The 25607-nt window shown below is 41.5% G+C and overlaps 1 protein-coding gene across 2 annotated transcripts; it reads right to left on the reverse strand.

Moving 5' to 3' along the window:
* Positions 1–214: 214 nt before the first annotated feature.
* LOC308334203 (uncharacterized protein) lies at positions 215–24783 on the reverse strand. Of its 2 annotated transcripts, none has more exons than XM_080790838.1 (3): positions 24578–24783; positions 3771–4022; positions 215–2710 (listed from the first exon to the last, which is right to left on the reverse strand). In XM_080790838.1, exons 1-3 carry the CDS (start codon positions 24660–24662, stop codon positions 234–236), a joined length of 2814 nt encoding a protein of 937 aa, XP_080646964.1. In that variant the 5' UTR covers positions 24663–24783; the 3' UTR covers positions 215–233. The 2 variants fall into 2 exon arrangements, with proteins under 2 accessions (XP_080646964.1, XP_080646965.1); XM_080790839.1 differs by lacking the exon at positions 24578–24783 and adding an exon at positions 20778–20807.
* Positions 24784–25607: the final 824 nt, after the last annotated feature.

A 25607-nucleotide genomic window follows, 5' to 3' on the forward strand; every position in this document is an offset into this window, starting at 1 on the left:
GCTCCTTCAATGTTGGCCAGGAGTGTTTGATGAGTGCTGCCCTGCAGATCTCATCAAACACTTTGTTTAGGGACACAAGTTTAGGGATAAAGGGCCAAAAATATGGCCCTATGACTTTGACTGACAATTGGTTCAAACTGTAAAAGCCTTTACTGTACAAGAATTGGGATTTACACCTATACGAATCTGCACGTTCTTTAAAGTTTTATACCATAAACTGTACAAGTGAAGGGCTAGTCCGCTGTATGAGTCGTCATGTGTGTTCCTAGAGTACTCATGTCAGCAAAGGCTGTTCCACAAACTGTACAAGAAAGGATATTTACGCCTGTATGAATCCGCATGTGTCTTTTTAGACTATGGTTTTGACTAAAACTTTGTTCACAAACTTTACAAGTAAAGGGTTTTTCCCCTGTATGAGTTCTCATGTGCGATTTTAGATGACTTGTGTTAAGACAGCCTTGCCCACAAACTGTACAAGAATAGGGCTTTTCACCAGTATGAGACTGCATGTGTCTTTTTAGGGTACCCTTTACAGCAAAGCTTGTATCACACACTGTACAGGCAAAGGGCTTTTCCCCTGTATGAGTTATCATGTGTGATTTTAGACGACTTGTGTTAATACAGCCTTTCCCACAAACTTTACAAGTAAAGGGTTTTTCCCCTGTATGAGTTATCATGTGCGATTTTAGATGACTTGTGTTAAGACAGCCTTGCCCACAAACTGTACAAGAACAGGGATTTTCACCAGTATGAGACTTCATGTGTCTTTTTAGAGTACCCTTTACAGCAAAGCTTGTATCACATACTGTACAGGCAAAGGGCTTTTCCCCTGTATGAGTTATCATGTGTGTTTTTAGAACGCTTGCAGTAATACAGCCTTGCCCACAAACTGTACAAGAAAAGGGCTTATCCCCTGTATGAATCATCATGTGTGTTCTTAGAACGCTTGCGGTAACAAGGGCTTTCCCACAAACTGTACAAGCAAAGGGCTTTTCCCCTGTATGAATCATCATGTGTGTTTTTAGAACGCTTGCGCTAACACAGCCTTTCCCACAAACTGTACACGCAAAGCGCTTTTCACCAGTATGCTTTTCACCAGTATGAGACTTCATGTGTGCTTTTAGACTACTCATTGAAACATGGCCTTTACCACAAACTATACAAGCATAGGGCTTTTCTCCTGTATGAGTCATCATGTGTGTTTTTAAAGTACTGACTTCAGCAAAGCCTTTACTACAAACTGTACAAGAAAAGGGCTTTTCACCAGTATGACACTTCATGTGTGCTTTTAGATTACTCATTGAACCATGGCCTTTACCACAAACTATACAAGTATAGGGCTTTTCTCCTGTATGAGTCCTCATGTGTCTTTTTAGACCACCACTATGACTAAAACGTTGTTCGCAAACTTTACAACTAAAGGGTTTTTCCCCTGTATGTTTCCTCATGTGTGCTTTTAGCTCACTCGTGTGAAGACAGCCTTTCCCACAAACTGTACAAGAATAGGGCTTTTCACCTGTATGAGTCTTCAAGTGTGTTTTTAGAGTACCCTTTACAGCAAAACATGTACCACACACTGTACAGGCAAAGGGCTTTTCCCCTGTATGGGTCCTCATGTGTGGTTTTAGTTTACCCATTTCAGAAAAGCCTTTACCACAAACTGCACAAGAAAACGGCTTTGCGCCTGTATGAGTCCTCATGTGTTTGTTTAGAGAACCTGCTTCAGCAAAAGCTCTACTACAAACTGTACATGTAAATGGCCTTTCCCCTGTATGAATCATTGTGTGTCTCTTCAGCTGTTGCTTCATTTTAAACATTCGGCCACACTCTGTACAACTAAAACTTTTCTCCCCAGTGTGACTCATCATGTGATTCTTAAGGTTTCCCCTTTGCTTAAACATGTTGCCACACTCTGTACAAGCAAAGGGCTTTACCCCTGTGTGAATCATTGTGTGATTATGCAGATGTTCCTTTCTATTAAACGTTTTGCCACACTCTCTACAAGCAAAAGGCCTTTCCCCTGTGTGAATCCGTGTGTGATTTCGCAGATGTCCCTTTTGACTAAATATTTTGCCACACTCTGTACAAGTAAAACTTTTCTTCCCTGTGTGGCTCTTCGTGGAGAGAGTTTTGTTTGATGATGTCAGGTCCTGGGACAGCTCGTGGCTGCTCAAAGACAATCTTTGTTCTTTCACAATATGTGTCTTGTGTGCTTTCAGTGTGTTTAAAGCGGACTGATCATCCATGAACTCCTCCCAGTCCTCGCTGTCTTCAGTGACGTCAGATTCATAACAGTGTGAAGAGAGGAGCTGGCCATACCTAGTTGGTTGTGATGTTCCACAGTCCTCTACCTCAGCTTGTGTTTTCATGTGTGCAGTTGAGGTGCCGGCTACAGGTTCTGCCTCTGTGTTTGCATCATCATCATCTTCACTGTCCACTGCTAGTAACGTCATCGTTGACCCACCAGCGTCTTCTGGACTTGCAAGTAGGTCCTCTTGTTCCATCTGTGGAGGTTGCGGTTCCTCCTGGACCAGTTGTGGAGGTGTGGGGCTCATCTCCTCATGTTCAGGGGAAACCTCCTCTTTAATCTGTGGAGGTTGAGGTTCCTCCTGGACCAGTTGTGGAGGTCCTGGTTCCTCCTGGAGCAGACTGGGGCTCCTCTCATCATGTTCAGGGAAAACCTCTACACACACAGGCCGGTGCGGGACATCTAGGGAAACAATACAATGACAGTCCATTAAAGGTTTGAACTTTACATGTATTTGTTTCCATAGTAATATGAAAAGCTGCTCACTTAATTTCCCTCCGTTAACCCCTGGGGACAAAAAACCCCGTAGGTTTCGTTTTTGGCTAGGTGGCCAAGCCGTCATCCAATCAGGATAGAGAGGGGCCTTCCGCCAATCTTGACCGAGTGGGGGCGGGCCTTGGTGTGTTTGATGTTGGCTTGTTGTGTGTCCCCCCCACTGTAGTGCGTGCATGTGCACATCTTGTTAACAGGGCGGACCAGGGTTTTTTCCAAATCACTGAATGCTCCTTTAATGTTTTGATGTTTAATTAATTTAATTTAGCGGAATTCTAAACTCTTATCATCATGCATCATCTCATACTTGCCATTGGCCAATCAGAATACATGTTGCCTGTTATTGGTTAGCTGATTTGCTCGTTTACATAACTTGGGAGACAAATCACTTTTGGCGTCTTCACTTTTCTGCCCTCAATTTTATCCTCAATATGTACCTTGCTCAGCCAATCAAATCATCAGCCAATGTATTGATATGAAAACCGATCGCATCACTCTACAGCTTAGGAGCGCCTGTTGCGCAATCCTCGATGTTGCACAACAGTGGGAAGTCATCGGAAATGTTCCACCCCTGTTTAGCAGGGACCCTTTTCTTCTCTAGCCGACAACGAAAATCTTGAAACGTTAATAACTCCCAATATAAATCATCCTGTCCAATTCTAAGAAAAGATCCTGTGTTAGACGGGCCCCCGCTGTCCAGTCACGTTAGATTTAATCATGCCTCCCGTTGTTGTCCATCACCGTTGTGTTTTGGCTACATTTAGCTGCTCCAGCCCACATCCGGTATAACTTCCGGTTCCCGTCGGTAAAAGTGCTCCGTTGCTATAAATCGCTTGGGCGCTATGATTTCATGGATTAAATAACCCCGGGCAATCGGAGTGTTAATGTGGGCTATCACCCCTGGTGATAGCTGCGCAACAGAGCAGAATAAAATAATAATAAAGGAAGGGAGAAGGAGCTTGAAACTTACTGAGATCCAGATCGTGGTCTTCAGGTTCTTGTATAAGGTGCTCTTGGGGTTCCTGTTTAAGGTGGTCTTCAGGTTCCTGTATGAGGTGCTCTTCGGGTTCCTGTTTAAGGTGGTCTTCAGGTTCTTGGTCTTCAGGTTCCTGTATGAGGTGCTCTTCGGGTTCCTGTTTAAGGCGGTCGTCAGATTCCTGAATAGAAACAGTCGTGGCTGGAGAACTGGTCTTCACCTGCAGACTGGACTCCACACGCTGGTCTGAAATGAAGGCAATAGTAAGGACTTTAGTAATAAGTGACATGAATAAGGTCCATGATTTGACATGGTTTCAAGGTTTCTAGGATGTGCAACTTGTGCTTTATCGTAATATATTGTGTACAGGTACACAGACATCCTTCAGACAACCAACCCTCACGCATTGAGCGTGAGTCACACATTTCACGTCTTTCACACGCACTCACGCCACGCCCCCAATTTCTCATGCACCATGACGCACGGGGGGAAGTAAATAGCAAGCACACACAGCACACTGTCTGACTACAACATAGATTGAGAAGAGTAGTAGCCTAGTAAACATTGCTTTGAAATATCTTTCATGGAAGAAAATAGAGAAAGAGATAGAGAGAGGCAGTCGGCAGAGAGAGAGAGGGGGGGGCGGGTGGGGGTGAGACTCGGGAGAGATAGAGAGAGGGGGGGCACAGAGAGAGGGAGAGAGGACAGATAGAGAGAGAAAGAGAGAGAGAGATCCAATGTTAGCATATAGGAGTGCTGTCATGATTTATTATGTTTTTCTTTTTTTTGGACAAGGCACAATTTCTACAGCAGAGTAAACATGGGAAGAATTGCTATGCTATGTTTAATTTAAACAGCGTTTCAAAACTCAACTAGCATTTGAATTTGTGCATATTTGCACATTCTTTGGAATTGACATTACAAATGGACTGGATACATTTATAATCTGCTCAAGAGGCACTAATTGCAACTTTTTTTCACTAATTTGGTTAAATGCTATTAATGCTAGTTTTTCAGTTGCTCCATTCAGTATTTCAATATTTGATATTCATTATATGTGCCCCGCCCCCTTCCTATACAAACCCATTGTAACTTCAAACTCCATGTAAATCATGATAGATTCTTCCTTTTTTCTGGTGACTCATGCTATCCTCCTAATACGTGAGGAGCCGTTTACTGATTTCATTTATTTTTTATATCTTTTGTTAAAGAATAAGGAGCAGGAGGAGGCCGGTGAAGTGAAATATCCCTTTAATAATCCCTGGGCAATATGGAATAGGAGTTTTAGAAACGATTGTTCAACTGAGAGAGGCTGAGCAAGCTGTCATTCCTTCACATTCCTCATCACCTATAGCATCTCAATCACCTCAAATTTGGTCCTGTCAAACCCAGCGTTATAAACCTTTTAGCTCAAGGCCCAAAACAGCTCTGGGCCCAAAACATAAGTTAAACGTTTGCCTGTGACCCAAACTGGTCAAAATAGCAGATCTACAAGCTCAAAAATGCGTCGTGACGCACCTTCAGCAGGCAGGATCTGATCCGGACAGATCTGACCTGATTCTTCTCCTGCGATGGGGCCCACGCCAAAGTAACATTCCAAATGTCAGGATTTGCGTGTGTTCTTATCATAAAATATGACTGCATTCATGTCAAATATCCATCCATGTTCATATCAATAAATACAATGCAATCTTTGGTGCGAAGTCTCTTTGAGTCTAACTACATTTGATATCAAAATATTGATGTGTATATGCTCAGAATAGCCGAGCTACGGGGCTCTCAGATATATGGCCGATTCCGATTATGCTACAGATTATATCGTGCACTACTTAAAAGCTGACTCGTCACTCAGTGTGAAGAACAGTAGCTTGAGAGAGCCAAACCCAGTGAAGAGATGGAGAAACTGTGATTCTGCGCTGAGGAGAATTCAGAAATAGTCTGTGCATGTGACTCTGGACCCTGATACATGAATCCTCATGCACCTGATAAATAACCCAAAGGATGAAAAAAAGTAAGACTAAGGGCCGATTCATACTCCTATTTTAGAGTCGAATAAAAGTCGGTTCGGCTCTGTAGAGCCTACAATGTGACGTTATTTGTGGTTCAGGGGGGCGGGTACCGTCCTAAAGTCGTCTCTTCGGTGCTACTGAAAATTTCTGACGAGCCAAAATCATTTCGGCACTACAGCGCCGAAACAGCGGTAAAATAGGAGTATGAATCGGCCCCTACACTAAAACTAATAATGAAAACTAAACTAAAACTAAGTGTTCGCTTGTTTCCAGCTTGTAGATCTGTTACTTTTGATGCTGTTGTGTAACACTGTAGTGTGATCAAGTAGGGCATCAGTTTAAGAAGAAAAAAAGCACTCTCTCGTGTCAGGGTTGGCCATGCTGATTTTTCAGTACGGGCAAAGATGGTCTATGTATGAAGATGGGCGGGGTGCAGTACTTAGTTTAGACAGTATTTGGTTTAGACTAGTCATTGGTTAGACCAGTCATTAGTCCTACAACTACAACCTAGCTCAAACCCTCGCCTAACCCTAAGCTCCCAGAAGTGAAGTGCACATTTGTTTTAGTGTAGTCCGAGCGAACAGATGTTTAAAATCATGTCATGGTCCTCATCCTCTGAGCTAAACACAAATGACTTCTGTAACTGTGATCTGTTTTTCGCTCTGAACACCACCAGTAATGTTCGTAATTCAACCAAATCCATGATTTTTAAAACCCCTGATAACATAAAAAGCCTATTGGTGTGTGCTCTGAAATCTTCTTTATACATGATTCTTAATGCTCTTTTTTGTAACATAATCAAGGGAGTCATATTACTCTTGAATGAGTTGCCCCATACTTCCAAACAGTAAATAAAATATGGTAAAACCAGTGTACAATACAACATCCTCAATAACTTCGTATCCAAATCATATTCTACTTTGTTCAAAATAAAAATACCTTTTGCCACCTTGGCTTTTATATTATGCTATATGATTTTTCCATGATCATTTCACATATAATATAACACCAAAAAACCTAAATTCATTCACTCTTTCAATATTCACCCCGTCTATAGAGAGAATAATTTCATCCTTTTTCATATTTTTTTCAAATTCAATGAAAATTTATTTTTATTAAACCATCTTTTTAATATATCCATTTCATTTGTAATACTTTCTGCTACACTTTTTAAGTTATCCCCTGAACAAAATAAATTAGTGTCGTCTGCGAACAAAACAAACTGCATTACTTTGACACTAAACTTTGGCCTTGTGGTACCCCACACTCAAGCTTCATAGAATCAGATGTATGACCCCCCAACTGTACATATTGTTGCCTGTTGTGAAGGTAACTGATTAACCAATCTAGAACTACACCTCTCACCCCATAATTATTCAATTTGGATATTAAAATAGTATGATCAATTGTGTCGAACGCTTTTTTATAGCCCCCTAATAAAGACCCCTATTGTGAGTTTATGATTGTCTATTGCTGTTGTTATTTAATCGTTTATTTTCATGAGTGCTATACTAGAGCTGTGGACCGATTGGTCCGAAAGCCATACTGACTCTCACTCAGTAAGTTATTCTTTTCAATAAATGAATCCAGTCTTTGTCCATACAGTTTTTCAAGCACTTTAGAAAACTGGGAAAGCAGCGACACTGGTCTATAATTAGTAAAATCATGTTTATTTCCCGTTTTAAAAAGTGGTATAACCTTTGCCATTTTCATCATGTCTGGGAAAACTCCTGTACTAAAAGAAAGATTACAGATATAACTTAAGAGGTTTAATTATACAGTCAATAGTCTTCTTCACAATGATCATATCTATCCCATCACAATCAGTTGATGTTTTGTTCTTTGATTTAGCTACAATTGATTTAATTTCATTTTCACTCACTTCTTCCAGAAACATGGACTGAATTATTCTACTTCTCATTTTCATTTTGCCCAGCATGTTGTGGAATGGAATTGGCCAGACTTGGCCCTACATTAACAAAAAAAGAATTGAATTCATTCACCACTTCATTTATATTTTCTATCACTTTCTTGTTCTCATTAGTAAAATAAGTGGGCAATTCTATGGATGTATTTGTATTCCCTATTACCTGATTTAAGATTTCCCAAGTACCTTTAAGATTATTTTTGTTTTCTTCTAACCTTTTGTTATAGTAATCTTTCTTTGCTTGTCTCATTATGATTACCAATTTATTTTTATTTATTTTCAGCCGTCTTTGTCCTGAATTTCATAAAATCTCTATAAAGTTTGTTTTTCTTTTTGCATGCATTTTGTAAACCTTTTGTTATCCAGGGCTTGTTATTGTACCTATTCTTATTTCTGCATTGTGTTATTGGGCACCGTTTATCATAATGTAATAGAAAACAATTCAAAAATGACTCATATGCATCATTTACCCCTTCTGTATACACTCCTTTCCATTCTTCATTTAAGAGGTAATTTCTTAATTTATTTATTGATTCCTCCGTTCTTATCCTAACATATCTGTGACAATTTTCCTCTCTCTTACTCTTTATTTGACTGTTGCATGTTACAAATACAGGCAAATGATCGCTTATGTCATTTATTATTAACCCACTCTTAATATCATCCTCTAATACATTGATACAAATGTTGTCAATCAATGTTGCGCTAGTTGTCGTAATTCGACTGGGCTTGGTAATTAAGGGGTAAAACCCTCTACTATATAATGTGTCTTCAGTGTAGACTCGCTGGGATCTTCACGGCAACGCCATACTCTCGCTGAACACCCGCTGCTGCTGGTTGCGGGTTATCAAACATCTTGAATGTGCCGTCCTCCTCGAATACCTTTAGTTGACTTTATATTCTTCTCTTTACGTTTTCTACGGGCATGTCTTCGGTTAATTCCTTATACAACTGGCTGCTCTTAACCGCCAAGTCTTCGGTGTGGCACAACACCAGGACGGACACCTTTCCATTGACGAGCTCCAGCTGCTGTAAAGTGGCCAGAGCAAACGCAGTAGTCTTGCCCATTTTAGACTTTGCCATATAGAGGGTATCCCTGCCATCGATGATGTCAGGGAGGCACTTCATGACCTCTGACGGAAGCTCAAATCCACTTTTCTCTATAAAATTCAACAGCTCCTCCTTGCATATTCCGGAGGCTTTGAACATTTCCTTCTTCGACATTGCGTCCTCGTCGTAGTCCGCTTGTCATTCAGCGAAATCCTGAATTGTTTAGAAAGACCACCGCGAGGCGTTCAAAGTAGTTTGCACAACACTGACGTAATCAGCACGCGCGTCGACTTCTGCGAACAGAGGAAAGACCCCACCACAACAATATGGCATCGTTATGGTCGATATGGCTTTGTTATGGTCGAGAAGAGTCCCATCCAGAACAGGAACATCCACGCCAATATCTTTGCCAGCAGGATGGCATAAAACGTCATGTTGATGTGTGAGATGAGCCACTCTTGAATCTGAATGACTGCATGGTCAACCTAGGAATAGAGTGTGCCAGTAGAGATGACTGGGTATAAAACATAGACTGTAAAAAATATGGACAAAGCGTTCCCCGGGTCTAACATGAACGTAAAATTAAGCCTGTCAGTCCTTGCAATGGAAGTCGCCATCTTTCTAGATCCGTTTGGGCCCAGACAATGAGGCGGGACTTCCCCCCTTCTTCTTCGTTGGTTTTTATTTTGACTCGAGTGGGTGGGGGATCCCGTTCATAGACTGTAACGGTAGCCACGCCCCTCAGAACATGCGCGACTTTATGGTAATTTATTTTATAATTGGGACCATCATTTTCCAAAAAGAATATTATGACATTAGAAATGAGACTTTAAACTAGTGACTGGAAGCAAAAAGTATTCATGACCATGTTTATTAAGGTAATACAGTCTAGGTGAAGTTGGGCCCAAATACATGGACTTCTATGGGGCTATAGGTTTTTTTGGGCCCAATGACAGCGCCACAACAGGCCATTATATGAACTTTCAGGAAATCCCGATTTCCTCAGTGGCTTCACAAAATATATGTCTGACTGCCCCCCTGGATGACAGTCAGTGGAGCCAGTTTATTGAATCAACAGTTTCCGATGAAGCGTAGGAGCGGTCCATTTGTTTAACTAGCCCTCACCTGTTGTGAGATATTTGCCCCCCTCTTGTGGCCACAGGGGGTACTGCGCCCGGGCGCATTGATGGTGTGGTGATGTAAAAACAATATTTGTACAGTAAATATGACAGTTGCGTCTGTAAAAAGTAGCCTAGCCGGTTTTCTGGGAGCGTGCAGGTTTTTTTTGGCATGGAGAGATGTGTGCTAATAGTGTGGCTCGGTCGGAGATAGACCACGAATAAACTGCTGTAAACGGCTGTAAACGGCTGTTTTAAATTCATTATTAATCATTAATGTGTCAAATCGAAAAAAGGGCTCCGTTAAGACCTCCATATTCATATGGTCAATGCCTGTGTGAAAACTGGGAGTGATTGGTGCAGTCAATGATGAGATAACGCGCTGTCAGTGACATTCAGACATTAAGACAGACATTCAGACATTTGCTGAATTATAGTATGATTAATAAATTGTCATCATTTAAGATAAAAGTTTACCTTTTTGACCGGTGTACCTCTGTGTACTAGTATTGAGGTTATTTTTGATGTAAGTTCCAACAAAACATCTTTGTCAGTCGTTGGTGGATAAGAGCCTCTCCATGTACATATGTTGACCTTTTGACTTCTGAGATGACCTCTGTGTACTTAATTTTAGTTGTTCTGGCATCCGCTTGAGCAGAGGTTTAATTGGAGCCTAATATGAAGGTTCTACGACAATGTTGAAATATTTACCTTTCAGAGCTGATAATTGGCTAAGAAATGCAAAAACAGGTTAAATCATTAAATTAACATAAATTATGGATTCCTCAGCCCAAGAAGTCACAGAAAACAAGTTCTACATATCACTGGAGGCCAAACCGTTGAAAATTAAATTTTCATCATAGCTGGTGGTATAGCCATTTTGGATTTGGGACTCAAAAAAATGTCCCCGCCATTTTAAAATGTAAACCCCGGCCAAATTTGTTTAATAACCCTCCTAGATGACAAATTTATTGAGCAACGGACCTTTGCTCTCCGCGGTCACAGAACTGCCAAAAACAACCCATCTATATTTCTCCCGTAAAATATGGCAACACTACTCAGTTACATGATTTGATTCACTGGTGATTTTCCTTGCATACCATTGGTCCGATATCTCAAACCCTCAACTCACCCCTCACCAACCTTAATTCAGTCAGACCAATGCTATGTCTAACCTTTACATCAGGACGGGAACCCATTTTGGTGTTTTAAGCATTATCCTATACTCTTCACATACTAGAGCATGTCTGAAATAAGTGTCAGAGCTGTAAATATAAAATAAAAGCTTAAACATGTAGCTAGGTGTAATGTTAGAGTCCACAGAAGTGAACCTTTCAAGCCTGTTTTCTCAACTCGCTGTTTTCTGCCAGACATTACTCTATAAGCCATGTCTCCAAAACTGGTGGGTCAAACTGAACCACCAATATGTCAATTTGAAGCTATGATTCCAATGGCAGCCCCTCAGTCAAAAAGGCTTGCGCGCCAGACACCCACTCCTTGACCTGAGTAAAGAGGCCATTCGTTGGGTTGAGGAGGGACAGCCTCAAAGGGAAAGGTACACTCGCCAAGCATCTCACTCCAATGACACACAGGCCAATGAGGCCATTGTAACTAGTGAGGCAGTAACTCTTAAGAAATCTGAGCATCTGAACTTAAGCATAGCCTATTGTAATGAAACAGCAGGAGCAACTGGCAATGCTGGTTAACTCCTTTAGCACCATCTAGTGGTAGCATATGCACACCTAAGGAATGCCACCGGTCCACCTTAACTTGTTTCCTTTCCGGGTTATTCAGGAAGGTGGGGGCCTTTGCTATGAGTAGGCCTACATCACCACTGGCATTAGCTCACACCCCTTAGCTAGCATTACAACCAGTTACATTTGCTCAGCGATGCGGTACAAACTCACAAATGATTTAAAAATCCCATAGCTGGTGGGGTCGAACGCTCTCCATATTAGCCGGAGCAACGCTAAAAGGTAAATAGACGGACGGCACTTTCATATATGGAGTATACGATTGTCTACCAACATACACGTAGATAGCACCTTTATGGTGTTCACTCTCCATTCCGACATGCTGCCACTCCTACATTGACTTCTAATTGTCGGAATGGTGGTATGCTCCATATTTTTAAACATTCCACCATTCCGACAGAAAAAAGTCCCACCATTCCGACAGGGACCCGTGGCAGAAAAAGTCCCAGCATTCCGACAGATCACTTTCACAACTATTTATTTATTATTTATATTTATATTAATATAAATATTATTATTTATTATTATTTATTTATATTTATATTTATATTTATATTTATATTTATTTAATTTATTTAATTTATTTATTATTGTTATTTATTGTTATTTATTATTATTTATTATTATTTATTATTATTTATTATTATTTATATTAATATAAACACTGACCATGACACTGACATGATACTGACATGACACTGACCATGACACTGACCATGACACTGAGACATGATACTGACATGACACTGACCATGACACTGACCATGACACTGAGACATGATACTGACATGATACTGGCCATGATACTGACATGACACTGACCATGACACTGACATGACACTGACATGACACTGACCATGACACTGACCAGACACTGACATGATACTGACCATGACACTGACCATGACACTGACATGACACTGACCATGACACTGACATGATACTGACCATGACACTGACCATGACACTGACCATGACACTGACATGATACTGACCATGACACTGACCTGACACTGACCTGACACTGACCATGACACTGACATGATACTGACCATGACACTGACCATGACACTGACATGACACTGACATGACACTGACCATGACACTGACATGATACTGACCATTATGACATGGTTTACAACTATTTATTTATTATTATTTATTTATTTTTATTATTTATATTAATGTAAATATTATTATTTATTATTATTTATTTATTTTTTATTGATTATAGTACAAATGGTTTATCCTGCTTATATTTGATTATTTCTGAAGATGATAGGCATATACAGTATGTCAGTATCATGTCAGTGTCATGGTCAGTATCATGGTCAGTATCATGTCAGTGTCATGGTCAGTGTCATGTCAGTATCATGTCAGTGTCATGGTCAGTGTCATGGTCAGTGTCATGTCAGTATCATGGTCAGTATCATGACAGTGTCATGGTCAGTGTCATGTCAGTATCATGGTCAGTATCATGTCAGTGTCATGTCAGTGTCATGGTCAGTGTCATGGTCAGTATCATGTCAGTGTCATGGTCAGTATCATGTCAGTGTCATGGTCAGTGTCATGGTCAGTGTCATGTCTCAGTGTCATGGTCAGTGTCATGGTCAGTGTCATGGTCAGTGTCATGTCAGTATCATGGTCAGTATCATGTCAGTGTCATGGTCAGTATCATGGTCAGTATCATGTCAGTGTCATGGTCAGTGTCATGGTCAGTGTCATGTCAGTATCATGGTCAGTATCATGTCAGTGTCATGGTCAGTATCATGTCAGTGTCATGGTCAGTGTCATGTCAGTATCATGGTCAGTATCATGTCAGTATCATGGTCAGTGTTATGTCAGTGTCATGTCAGTATCATGGTCAATATGACTAAAATGTAATAAAACTCATAATGTAATAATCAGCTCATATATTATAAAGACATTATTGCATTATGAAGTTTTATCACAGTATGAGTCGCCTATGTGGAGGTTCTTAATGTAACACATTATTACATTATAGAAAAATCTATTAAGTTATGTGCTCGTCTTTTAATTACATTATGAGCTGATTATTACATTATTTACAGTTGCTACACACCCCTTAAAAAATTGCCTTGAAAATACATTTAAGATTTGTGGACTGTCGGAATGGTGGGACTAAAATGTGTCGGAATGGTGGGACTAAAATGTGTCGGAATGGGGGGATGTCGGAATGGCAACATGTCGGAATGGGGGCATGTCGGAATGGCAGCATGTCGGAATGGCAGCATGTCGGAATGGAGGGATGCACCCCACCTTTATGTACCGTTAGCCTAGCTACGTTTAATCAAGGGAACTTGATTCAGCTGGAGGGGCACTTCCTGACGAGGGAACCTCCCGATAGCACTTCAAGTCAAGGGACTGGTTTCAGAAAGGGCCCAGAAGGAGGAAGAGGTCCTTGATGACAGATGCAAAGCAGACGGCCCTCGAGTCCTGGTCCCTTGCAGAGTAATAGTATTACAATTGGGGGGTCCGGTATATGTGAATAACTGTCCTAGTCTTTTTTAGCCCTTCTGAGCAGTGTGTGTGTGTGTGTGTGTGTGTGTGTGTGTGTGTGTGTGTGTGCGTGCGTACGTGTGTGTGTGTGTTTTTTGTGATACAGCTCCACCCTCTGGTGGCGGGCGGGTGGTGTCAGTTCTGCCTGGGTTACATAGTAATCGCTCAGTGCTTTCGCAATTATGTTTATGCAAGGCTGAACCAAGAAATGGGCTGTTTTTATATTATCTGTAACATATGCAATGTCACACTGTCTCTAACCGGCATGGTTTATGTCATTGTTTAACAGCTCCAGGTGGAGACAGGGGGCTTGTTGTTTCCCTGTGTGACCATTGAGAGAGACGGTTGATGTGTTTAAAGGAGAATTCCATACTAAAAGGCTTTCTTACCTTTCTTTGTAGTTGTTACGTCCCCATCAAAGAGGTCCAGGTTCTATTTTGTGCAAAAGCTCCTTATTGGCTATTTCCCCTACCATAAGCCCTAAATTAATTGCATTGAATCGAATGGGATGTATGGGGTGTTGTGCTAATTCGCTTATTTCCATCGAAATAAGTAGTAAAGTGTGCCGCTTGGGTTATTATTTACATTATGAAGAGAGGATATATACAAAAAATATATAATTTTGAGCGATGGAAATAAGCGAATTAGCACAACACCCCATACATCCCATTCAATTCAATGCAATTTATTTAGGGCTTATGGTAGGGGAAATAGCCAATAAGGAGCTTTTGCACAAAATAACACCTGGACCTCTTTGATGGGGACGTAACAACTACAAAGAAAGGTAAGAAAGCCTTTTAGTATGGGATTCTCCTTTAACTTAAAGCTGTATTTGGTAAGGGGATCCTTTTATTGGTTTGCATATTATTGACCGTTTGGTGGATTTATAGATACTATGTGCAATATTAATTTGTGACATTTGTGCATTACATTGCATAATGATATTGTGATCTGTGTGTAGTATATTTAACAGTTTTGCCTTGGCTTAGTTATAGGTCCATGCTATGATGCTGTGTGTAACTTTGTTTGTCATTGCCTTTAGGTTCATGTTGAACAAGCGACCCCTAAATGGCCTTTCCCTTCCCTTTTTTGATTGCTATGATTATGTTCTTGTGCAATAACCATTCTCCTCATTTTTCAAGGATATCTCAAACACGTTTTTAACAATTTTGATATGCAAATAAATGAAGTATTTTGTAACTTGTTTTTTTAAATAAATAAAACCATTGCTAATTTAAAAAAGCAGATCTACAAGTTCATACCGCTGCACCAAGTACCGCGCTATGAGCTTGCAGATCTGCTATTATTTAACCGTGAAAATGTGTTCCAAATTTTGGAATATATTCTTTCTGCTTCTGGGAGGTCCCTGGAACAACATATATTCAGTGTTGGGGAGTATTAAGCTACATGTAGCTGAGCTACGTAGCTTAGCTACATTTTGCTGTAGCTTGTGGTATTTTAGCTACATTCATATTTGTGTACCTCGTCAAGTAGCTCAGCTACTTTTTGGGTCATTTTTTGTAGCTTAGCTACTCAAGTTACAAGCTACAATTTTGGGTCTCCCAGAGGGGAGGAGGGGTCTCCCAGAGGAGAGCAGGGTGAGGAGGGGTCTCCCAGAGGGGAGCAGGGTGGGAGGGGTCTCCCAGAGGGGAGCAGGGTGGGAGGAGGGGTCTCCCAGAGGGGAGCAGGGTGGGAGGGGTCTCCCAGAGGGGAGCAGGGTGGGAGGGGTCTCCCAGAGGGGAGCAGGGTGGGAGGAGGGGTCTCCCAGAGGGGAGCAGGGTGGGAGGGGTCTCCCAGAGGGGAGCAGGGTGAGGAGGGGTCTCCCAGAGGGGAGCAGGGTGAGAGGAGGGGTCTCCCAGAGGGGAGCAGGGTGAGGAGGGGTCTCCCAGAGGGGAGCAGGGTGAGGAGGGGTCTCCCAGAGGGGAGCAGGGTGGGAGGGGTCTCCCAGAGGGGAGCAGGGTGGCAGGGTGGGAGGGGTCTCCCAGAGGGGAGCAGGGGTCTCCCAGAGGGGAGGAGGGGTCTCGCATGTACATTCTCAATTTAACGCTGAAAAATTAAAAGTAGCTGAGCTACTTTTCATATGTAGCTGTAGCTTTACAAGCTACATTTCTCCAGGGGTAGCTATGTAGCTTGATCAAGCTACTGCCATGGCGAGCTACTTGTAGCTTTACAAGCTACGCTTTCAAAGTAACTTCCCCAACACTGCATATATTTAGATGGGGCCAAATACAGATAATGCTGTGGGTCCTTGACATGAAAAAGGTTCAGCACCACTGAAAACTGTTTCATACAATGAGTTATAATACAATGAGTATTTCCAATTTTCAGTACTTGTAGGGCAGGCTATACTTCTACTCCACTACACATATCAGAGGCAAATATTTATACTCCACTACAGCTATTTGAAAACTTTAGTTTTATTAATTTGTACATTTGGATTAGTATGACATAACATTATAAACCACTTCAGTCCTATTGTGGTATTCTAGAGGAACAGAATATAGAATAAATAACTGATTTAAACTAAAGTTGGTCTTCCCTAAAATGACCAACAGGACACACAGGGAGTCCTCAGCTGGCATTCTATGTAAATATAGCATTGTTGATTCTAGCTGACTGATAGTGAGCAAATGGCCAGGGGTCCTGTTGTGCTTCCTTTGTGACCATACCTAATAATGGAGATGCAACCATTTGGTTTAGGGGGAACCTGAGCCAACCCTTGCATTGTTGCAAGTACAAAACGGTCAATATTTTGTGTGTAAGGTCAGTAGGCTGCCGGCTGGCCGGTTGGCTGTTGAGTTTGTAGCCTACCTAATATCTGACAAATAAACATGGAACTCTGAAAGATCTGCCTCATTCATCTATCTGCCTGCTTCTGCTTTTAGAACTTCTCCGTTTTAGTCTAGGTATTTTCAAGACTCATGTTTGTGTGGGAGAGAGAAAAGTTCTCCCTATAGTAAATGTACTAGGCCTACAATCAAACTTTGGCATCACAACATGTTGTGATGCAATGTGTTGTGAGCTTGTAGTAGGCCTATCCATGGGCGTAGCTTGAACTTGACCCGCAATTTTGACCTTTTATTAATTATTTTGCCGTTTTTATACAATGCCCTAACCCCTACAAATGTGTTATTTAGGACAGCAGCACACACACACACACACACACACACACACACACACTACAGCCGTACAGCGAGTCATCATGTCATGATAATTGATTATACAAACTACAGTCAGAAGCACACCACAAGTTACAACAACAACAACCGGCATTGACAGGACACTGCAATCCTGCAAGTGTGTTTATTTACCTGATTGCTGCCAGTGTTTTCTTATAGTTCACTTTAGAAAACTGCGTAAGGCATCAATTATACTATAATGCTACCCATACAGTAGTTCACGCTGCAGTAACAGAACACATTACAGATACCAAGTTACAGCAATGACACTACTGCATGGGGTCTAGTCTATCTACTTTGTTATAGCAAATGCTCCACAACAACACAGTGAACTGTGAAACATTCCTTTAAATTCTGACAGTGACATGAATCACTAATCATGTACTTATCTGTTTTGAATCTCAGGTATGTTTCCATTGCATTGTCTCATCAACCTAGAGTACACACCTTAATGAACTGACACCAACTATTTAAGCTACGTTGACAAACAAAACTAGTTTAGCCTGTAGAACTTCCTGTCTCCTCATGTCCCCAAGTAACACTGTCCTCTGAAAGGCCATCTGCAATAATTCACCATTCACCTTTGCAGCTAAGGGTCCCTTTCTCGGACTGCAACTGTACTTACTGTATAAGACCCATTTATTGAAATCCCAACATGGAATATACTTGGACCATGCATTATGCCACATATAATGCCTGTCTCAGGACGGCCACCTGCCAGTATACAGTGGATAACTTCCCAGTCTTGCTGGGTAAGTTAGTTGGGTAACTATATATCCAACTACTTTAACCCAGACATCCTGATTTTGGGCATGTCATTATAGGCTAAGAAGAAAGGACAATTGCTGATCTACAAGGTCACAACATGCCGTAACGTAATGTATTTTTTCCCCAAAAATAAGTTTTGATAAGTGACTTATTTTAAAATGTGTAGCACAGTGGAATAGAGTAGACAATATATGACACGTCAAGAGTCTATTAGTACTGTAGGCTATACATGTGTTCTGGTAATATCATTGATCACTTGTTTTGCATGTCCGTGGCAAAAATAAAATATTAATGCAAATGTCGATCACATGCACAAGCTGGCATAATGCCCCCGGGTGCAGATAGCTGCTGTACTATCATGGTTATTGGTGGTGAAGGCAATACTAATAATGTTAGTCTGGATATATCAAATCCTGTGTTGAGGATTGGATCACACAAGAATAGCATGCACTTTATGAACAAAATAACACCCAAACCAGACAATTAATTAAAAGGTTTCATAATTACAGTCTGCTTGAGGTGTAATGCCGCTTTAAACAAAATAGCAGACAGTGGCACTGGTACATACCTGAACTAATCTTCTCCTCCTACAGTGCGTGTCAACCACATACCACACACATACCAATCGTTGCATAGAAGCAGCATGGTTATTGTTATGCGTACACCGTACACACCCATGGTACTGTGCCAAGATAACTCACAAATCAAGATAAACGCACGCACAGGCAGTCAAGTTGTCTATCGATGTTAACCATCTCAAACCCTCACCCTAACCTAACCTCCCACGGGACAGCACACCTACAGTAAACCTAACCTAACCCTTAACGCACCCCTCACCAACCTTAATCCGGTCGTCTTAACGCACCCCACACCAACCTTATGTCTAACCAAAGGATGCCTCCCGAGCCACTTCCAATGTGATTGAACTATAGGCTCTGGGGCTGACAAATATTAGCCCCAATGTTGAGTAAATCAACAAAGGTGTGGCGGCACCAGGAGAGTGTGACCCAACTTAATGTGTTTTAAGAGTCTGTCTAATTATTTAATAATTTCGTTTTATGAAGGTATACAATTAATACTGTGAATTAATTGCACTAGCAAAGTGTAACATGCAGTGAGGACGGAACGTTTGTTCTAGCCCAGGTTCTCTGGGGTCCCAATATAAGGAGTGCAGCTTCCGGTTCCCCTCAGTTACATTCTGGAAAGAAAAGCAATTGCTCCGTCTTTATGCCTGTTAATTCAGGTTCAGTTTTATTAATGAGGTACTCAGCCCTGAGACCCGTAACAGAGGCTTGTCATGTCAGCTGTCAATCAATCAACTCAATGAAGGCCAATGGAAGACGATTTATTGGGCTGTAAAACAATATGCCCATTTTGACCTATTTTGTTTTTCTCGCAAATATTTGATGCTGCTGCTTTAGATTCTACTAGCAGAGGCCCACGACAGAGCGGTATGGCAGCATCCTGGGTCCTAAGGCCTTCAGGAGGCTGAAACCCTGTACTGGCTGGATGGCCTCCTGCACAATACACCGGGAAAGCCTTTAGTAATACTTTAGTAATATGGGTTTCCTTTAGCTCTGGTACCCCATGTCACAAATACCCATACCGTTCCTGAAGGGAGATGTCTTGGTCATGTACAGTCTGAATATTTCATATATGTTGTCAGGTGTGCGCTGTGAACAACAAGTCTGACTCAGCCTTTTTACACATTACCACATTTAACCAGACAAGGAAGGTAATAAAAAAATATATATACAAGGAACAAGGAACTGAAAAATTATACTCTGGGAAATCGAAACAATAAAGTTCCTTTAAGGACAGTTCCGTGAGTGCTGGTATTGTCTTGTTTAACAGGTTCTTCTCAGACCGTGCACCCGATAAAAGACATTAAGATGAATTGCAGTCGTGCCTGCTTCCTTGATGCGTGGTGAGACGAGAAAAAAGGACGAGACGAGAAAATAAAGATGAGGAGAAAAAAAGACGAGACGAGCTGTTTTGGGGGGAAATAGTACCATCTAATGGCAATTTCATTGGAAAAAAAATGCTGTCTGTATTACTCTTATTACACTAATATACTTATTACACTATTACATTTATTACACTTGCACTTGATTCGGATTGAGGGAACATAGGGCTGAGGGAACATAGGCATGACCCCCTCTGGACTCGGTAGACTAAATTATTTTCGCTCCTATGCCACCAAAATGTGGAACACCCTACCAACAGTCATTAAGACATGCAAATCCCTTGACTCCTTCAAAACCGCTCTCAAAGGGCACCTACAGACAACTGCAATTCAAAACTGGCCCCCGTAAAATCTGAATCCCCCCCCCCCCCATTTTTCCCCTCACTGTATAAGTTTATTTTATGTTTTTACCTCCTTTATGATTAAATCCTGTTCTGTTCTTTGACTATATTGAAGTGTCTATTTGTACGTCTCTAAATGTTTTGATGAATTGAACATGGTGGACCCTCTTGTAAACAAGTGTAATGCTTAATTGGGTCCACTCACAGTTAACAGTCTTTGTATTGAGTCTGTGCTTGAAATGTACTGTAATTCTGGGTGCGGTGCCCCCCCCTGCACCCCCAATAACTCCGCCCATGGTGCCTATCTGCTATTTTCAAAACCTTTTGATACATAGACACCTTGTAACAGTCTAACAGACATGAGCATACCTGCATTGTGTAGATCGGTGTCCATATCAAAGTAAATGTCCAGCAGTTTCCCAGCTAACATTTCCCCGCTAGCTACCGCCTCCCGCTGTCGCCTTCACAGCGTAGCACGCCCGGGCTGGCTTGGACTTCCCCCCGCTGTCCCCGCGACAAACGGTCACGCCTCTGTTAGATTTTCATTCCTCTGCGCAACAGTGTGCATTTACAGCCCTCGTGGCGCTGTCCTGAGGCTTGCCCCCCCCGCCCCTCTCTTCCTCTCTTCTCTCTTTCTTTTGCGCTCTCTCTCTCTCTCTCTCTCTCTCTCTCTCTCTCTCTCTCTCTCTCTCTCTCTCAGACAAGGATGTGCATCTTAGGCTATGTATAAAATAAATCAATAATAATAATATTATATTTTGTAGGATTATTATGTTTTTTTTTTTTTTAACTATTATTGAATATAAATAAGTGGATTCTTCTTCTACTTCTTCTTGCAGCTATATTTCGTTTTAATTTGTATTAATAGTAATATGTACCTGCAGACTATAGTAATTGTAAGTTGTAACACTTTACTGTGGTCGTGCAGTAAATTCACCCGTGAAGCCCCCCCCCCTCTCTATGGTGAAGCCTGGGACCAAGGCTTCACCCGGCATGCATTGCAGTGTTGTTGTTTTTGTTGACTCGACGCTAAGGTGGAGGCAGAAGACGGTGCGACTGCCCAACAAATGCTTATATTAGTTATACACAGTTTTTCTCCGGAGAAATTCAGTTGAAAGGTCAGTGTATTTTTATATCTGATATATACTGTGTGTCGTGTAATTGCACGTGTTAGAATCGTTTCGTTTCCTAACGCTAGCAGAGGGAATAGATTACCGGTGTATCCGATCCGGTAGCTATAGCTAGCTAGCTAGCTGGTGGAGCCTGGGGAAACAAAGCAACCTCATCAGAAGTAAAATGGTTTAGTAGCGAACAATAATAATGTATCATGATGTTCTTTTCTAACGTCTTCTTATGTTGATAAAAGTCCACAATTATTCGAATTGGATAAGATTTGATACGTTGCTTGTGTATAGGCTACATAAACAGCATTTTTGCTGTAAATCACATTTTTTGTCATTCTTTGTTCCTGAACTTGCACCATGAAACGCATTTTCTAAAGTAAGTATAGGCCTACTGTGATGACTGTGGACTTAAATATCAATGCTAATTTGAATCTTTATTAAACTGCCCTGTCTCTGCTCTGTCTGAACAGTTATTTGGTAGGAACCACTGAATTAAGTAATTACTTTTTGAAACAACTGAACGTTTTTTACTGAAAACAAATTTCAATTTTGTATCTTTGTCTTTGTCTAAACTTCTCAGGACTGGAACCCTGCGTTCTCTACCACCCTGACCTGGTTTCTACTCCAGTTACATCATGGCAACAACAACAACAGCAGCTACATAACAAGGTTAAGCCATATATTTTGTGTAACGTCTGTATATATTGGCCTTTGGATCCTGCTGAAAATAGCCGATCTACAAGCTCTCTTGCCTCAAGTTTGAAATGTGTACCATTGTTAATTTGTTACCATCATGACATTTTAAATGACTGAGGTGTAGAAGGGAGATGAGCTTGATTGCATGGTGAAAATAGTCGATCTACAAGCTCCCGTGTTGTGAGCCCTATACAAATGCAATCCATATCAATTTTGTATTTGATTTTGTTCAAATTACAGATGAGGAGGTCACGTGGAGATGATGGTGATGGATAATAATAATGGTAAGAACATTTTCACATTTTGTCACATGTCACATTTTAGCACAGGAATAGAAATTAGAAAATGGCTGGGTTTTACCCACAGGGCAACTGTTAAGTCATGGATCACAAGCCAGAGAAATGATTAAGGTGAAAATAATTTATTTAATTAATTCTGTGATTTCAGACGAGCTTTCGCTGGAGGAAGACCTATCGACTTCAAATGCAACCTCTGCTCTACCACCAGTCGGGTTTCCCTGACCCTCTACTATATGCAACATCCAGACCTCAAGGAACGCACCCAGCTTTCCGTGCTCGGACATACAGACACGGGGACATACACACATTGCTACGCTCAGAAACTCCTGACTCCACTCAGAAGAGAATTGGTGTTTTAAAGACTTAAGCACTTAAACTTGAGAACTGATATGTCTTCTAAATCCTCACAGATTTTAGTTAAAACGTTTGCAGCAAAAGAATATATATTTACAGATTTGTGTCACATTTTCACGATGTTTCAAAATTAGCAAACTCGTTTTCAACAGCTTACAGCTTTTTAAATAATGGTTAAAGTGGCTAAAACCACTGGATCTTGGACTTCAGTGACAGGGACCTGGGGTCTGAGAGCCGGAGACGTTGGACAGGGTGCATTTTGGAACTTCTGCTGGCGGCCACCACCAGTCAGGCTTCATAAAGGAAGGAAACGGACAGGCATGGCAGGCAGCTCATCAAACGGTGGTCCGTGGCTCAAATGCTGAATAACTTTGGCATGAAAAGGGTTCAAACCCACCGCTATAGGGTTTTCCAAATGGACTCTTGAATGTATGCTGCACTATTTCTTGCTCAAAAGGTGAATCTCGATTGTGTGTTCTGTTTATTGCTGTGTAACTGTTTTTGCAACATTACTGGGCCTACGCTACATAACTAACTCCACACAGAATAGACTTGGTGTTTTATAGAAATTAAACTTGAGAACTGATTCCACAAAATGTCTTCTAAATCCTTGCAGTTTTTAGTTAAAACGTTCACTGTGTTTGGGCCACATTTTCACGATTTTTCAAAAATAGCAAATCTACAAGCTCGTGAGCCAACAATGATGGTTAAAGTGTTTGAATGGTATGACTGTTTTCTTGTATTCTAAACTTGGTTGTTTACATATTTTTTCTATGTGCCTAAATTATTTCATTGTAACCTTTTTTTTCCTAATAAAGAAACAAAATTAAGTATACATTTGCTGCTTTATTATGTTTCTATAAATATGTGGGAGGGAGGTGAGCATGGGGGAGGAGGGGTGCGGGGTCGCAATATGGGAGGGGGGGGGGGTGTCATAAGACAGCTCCACGCTGTCCTGCTGCTGCCTTCGGTAGCTGACGTTCGAGTCGCGGCAGAGAAGCGGGGCGCCGGCTACACGCGCGTCGGCGCGCACGGCACACGCTGATCAAGAACGACGCGGCCACATCGTGCGACGCGCCCGGCGGAGGACACGATCGGCGGCGCGCGGCGACCGCCTCCCGCAGGCGGCGCGCCATGACTTGCTAGCTGGGTTGTTTTGTTTCTCCAGCAGACTTTCTACTTCTAGTGTCTCCATTTCTCTCTGGAAGAGGTTGAACATGAAGCCTGCGGTTGAACTAAGGCGCTCCAAGACAAACACTCTGACATCGAGCTTAAAACAACAAACATCAACACTTAATTGTTGTTTTTCTAAAACACGCAATATCTCCTCTCCCACCGAAGTCATGTGTTCATTTATCTTCAGCCATACAGACTCCATTTGACACCTCCGATCATGAGACGATTTTCTTTTCACATAGATACTAGATAGAGTTATGAGATAGAATTATAGCGAACAACTCAGGTAATATTAGCAACTGGACTGCGGTACTGTAGTAGGCTACTGTCTGTACACGTCTCACTTACTTCCTCATCTGCAAACCTCAAAGGTAATTTACCTTTTAAAGCAACGTGTACATATAGGCTACATGTCAGGATGTTGCCTTAGTGCCTGCCGCCCTCTGGTGGAAGAGGTGTGTAACTGTCACTATTTTCAAAACCTTTTGATACATACACCTTGTAACAGACATGAGCCTACCTGCATTGTGTAGATCGATGTCCATATCAAAGTCAATGTCCAGCAGTTTGTTTTGTTTCTCCAGCAGACTTTCTAGTGTCTCCATTTATCTCTGGAAGAGGTTGAATATGAAGCCTGGGGTTGAACTAAGGCGCTCCAACACAAACACTCTGACATCAAGCTTAAAACAACAAACATCAACACTTTGTTTTTCTAAAACAAGCAATATCTCCTCTCCCACCGACGTTATGTGTTAATTTATCTTCAGCCGTAGAGACTCCATTTGACACGTTACATTACCTCCGATCATGAGACTATTTTCTTTTCACATAGATACTAGAGTTATGAGATATAATTATAGAGAACAACTCCGGTAATATTAGCAACTGGACTGCGGCACTGTAGTACTGTCTGTACTTACACGTCTCACTTAATACTTCCTCATGTGCAAACCTCAAAGGTTACCTTTTAAAGCAACGTGTACATACATGTCAGGATGTTGCCTTAGTGCCTGCCGCCCTCTGGTGGAAGAGGTGTGTAACTGACTAACTGACTTGATTGATTGATTGAAATATGTATTAACAGTTTGCAGAATTACAGTACATTTCAAGCACAAACTCAATACAAAGACTGTTAACTGTGAGTGGACGACCCACACTTGTTTATTCCAGGGTCCACCATGTTCAATTCATCAAAACATTTAGAGCCGTACAAATAGACACTTCTATATAGTTAAAGAACAGAACAGGAATTCATCATGAAGGAAGCAAAAAGGGAAAATAAACAGTGAGGGGAAAAAAGGGGGGGGACCGGTGCGGGGGGATTCAGATTTTATGGGGGCCAGTTTCGAATTGCAGCCGTCCGTAGGTGCCCTTTGAGAGCGGTTTTGAAGGAGTCAAGGGATCCACATGTCTTAATGACTGTTGGTAGGGCGTTCCACATTTTGGTGGCATAGTAGCTGTTGTATTATAGTGTTCTGATACTTGGTGCTGTGTTCGGATACTCGGTACTGATACGTGCAATGTACTTGTATGTATGGTGTACTGCCTGC

This window comes from Protomyctophum bolini, assembly GCF_963924005.1.
Source record: "Protomyctophum bolini genome assembly, chromosome: 19".
Classification (NCBI taxonomy): Eukaryota; Metazoa; Chordata; class Actinopteri; order Myctophiformes; family Myctophidae; genus Protomyctophum; species Protomyctophum bolini.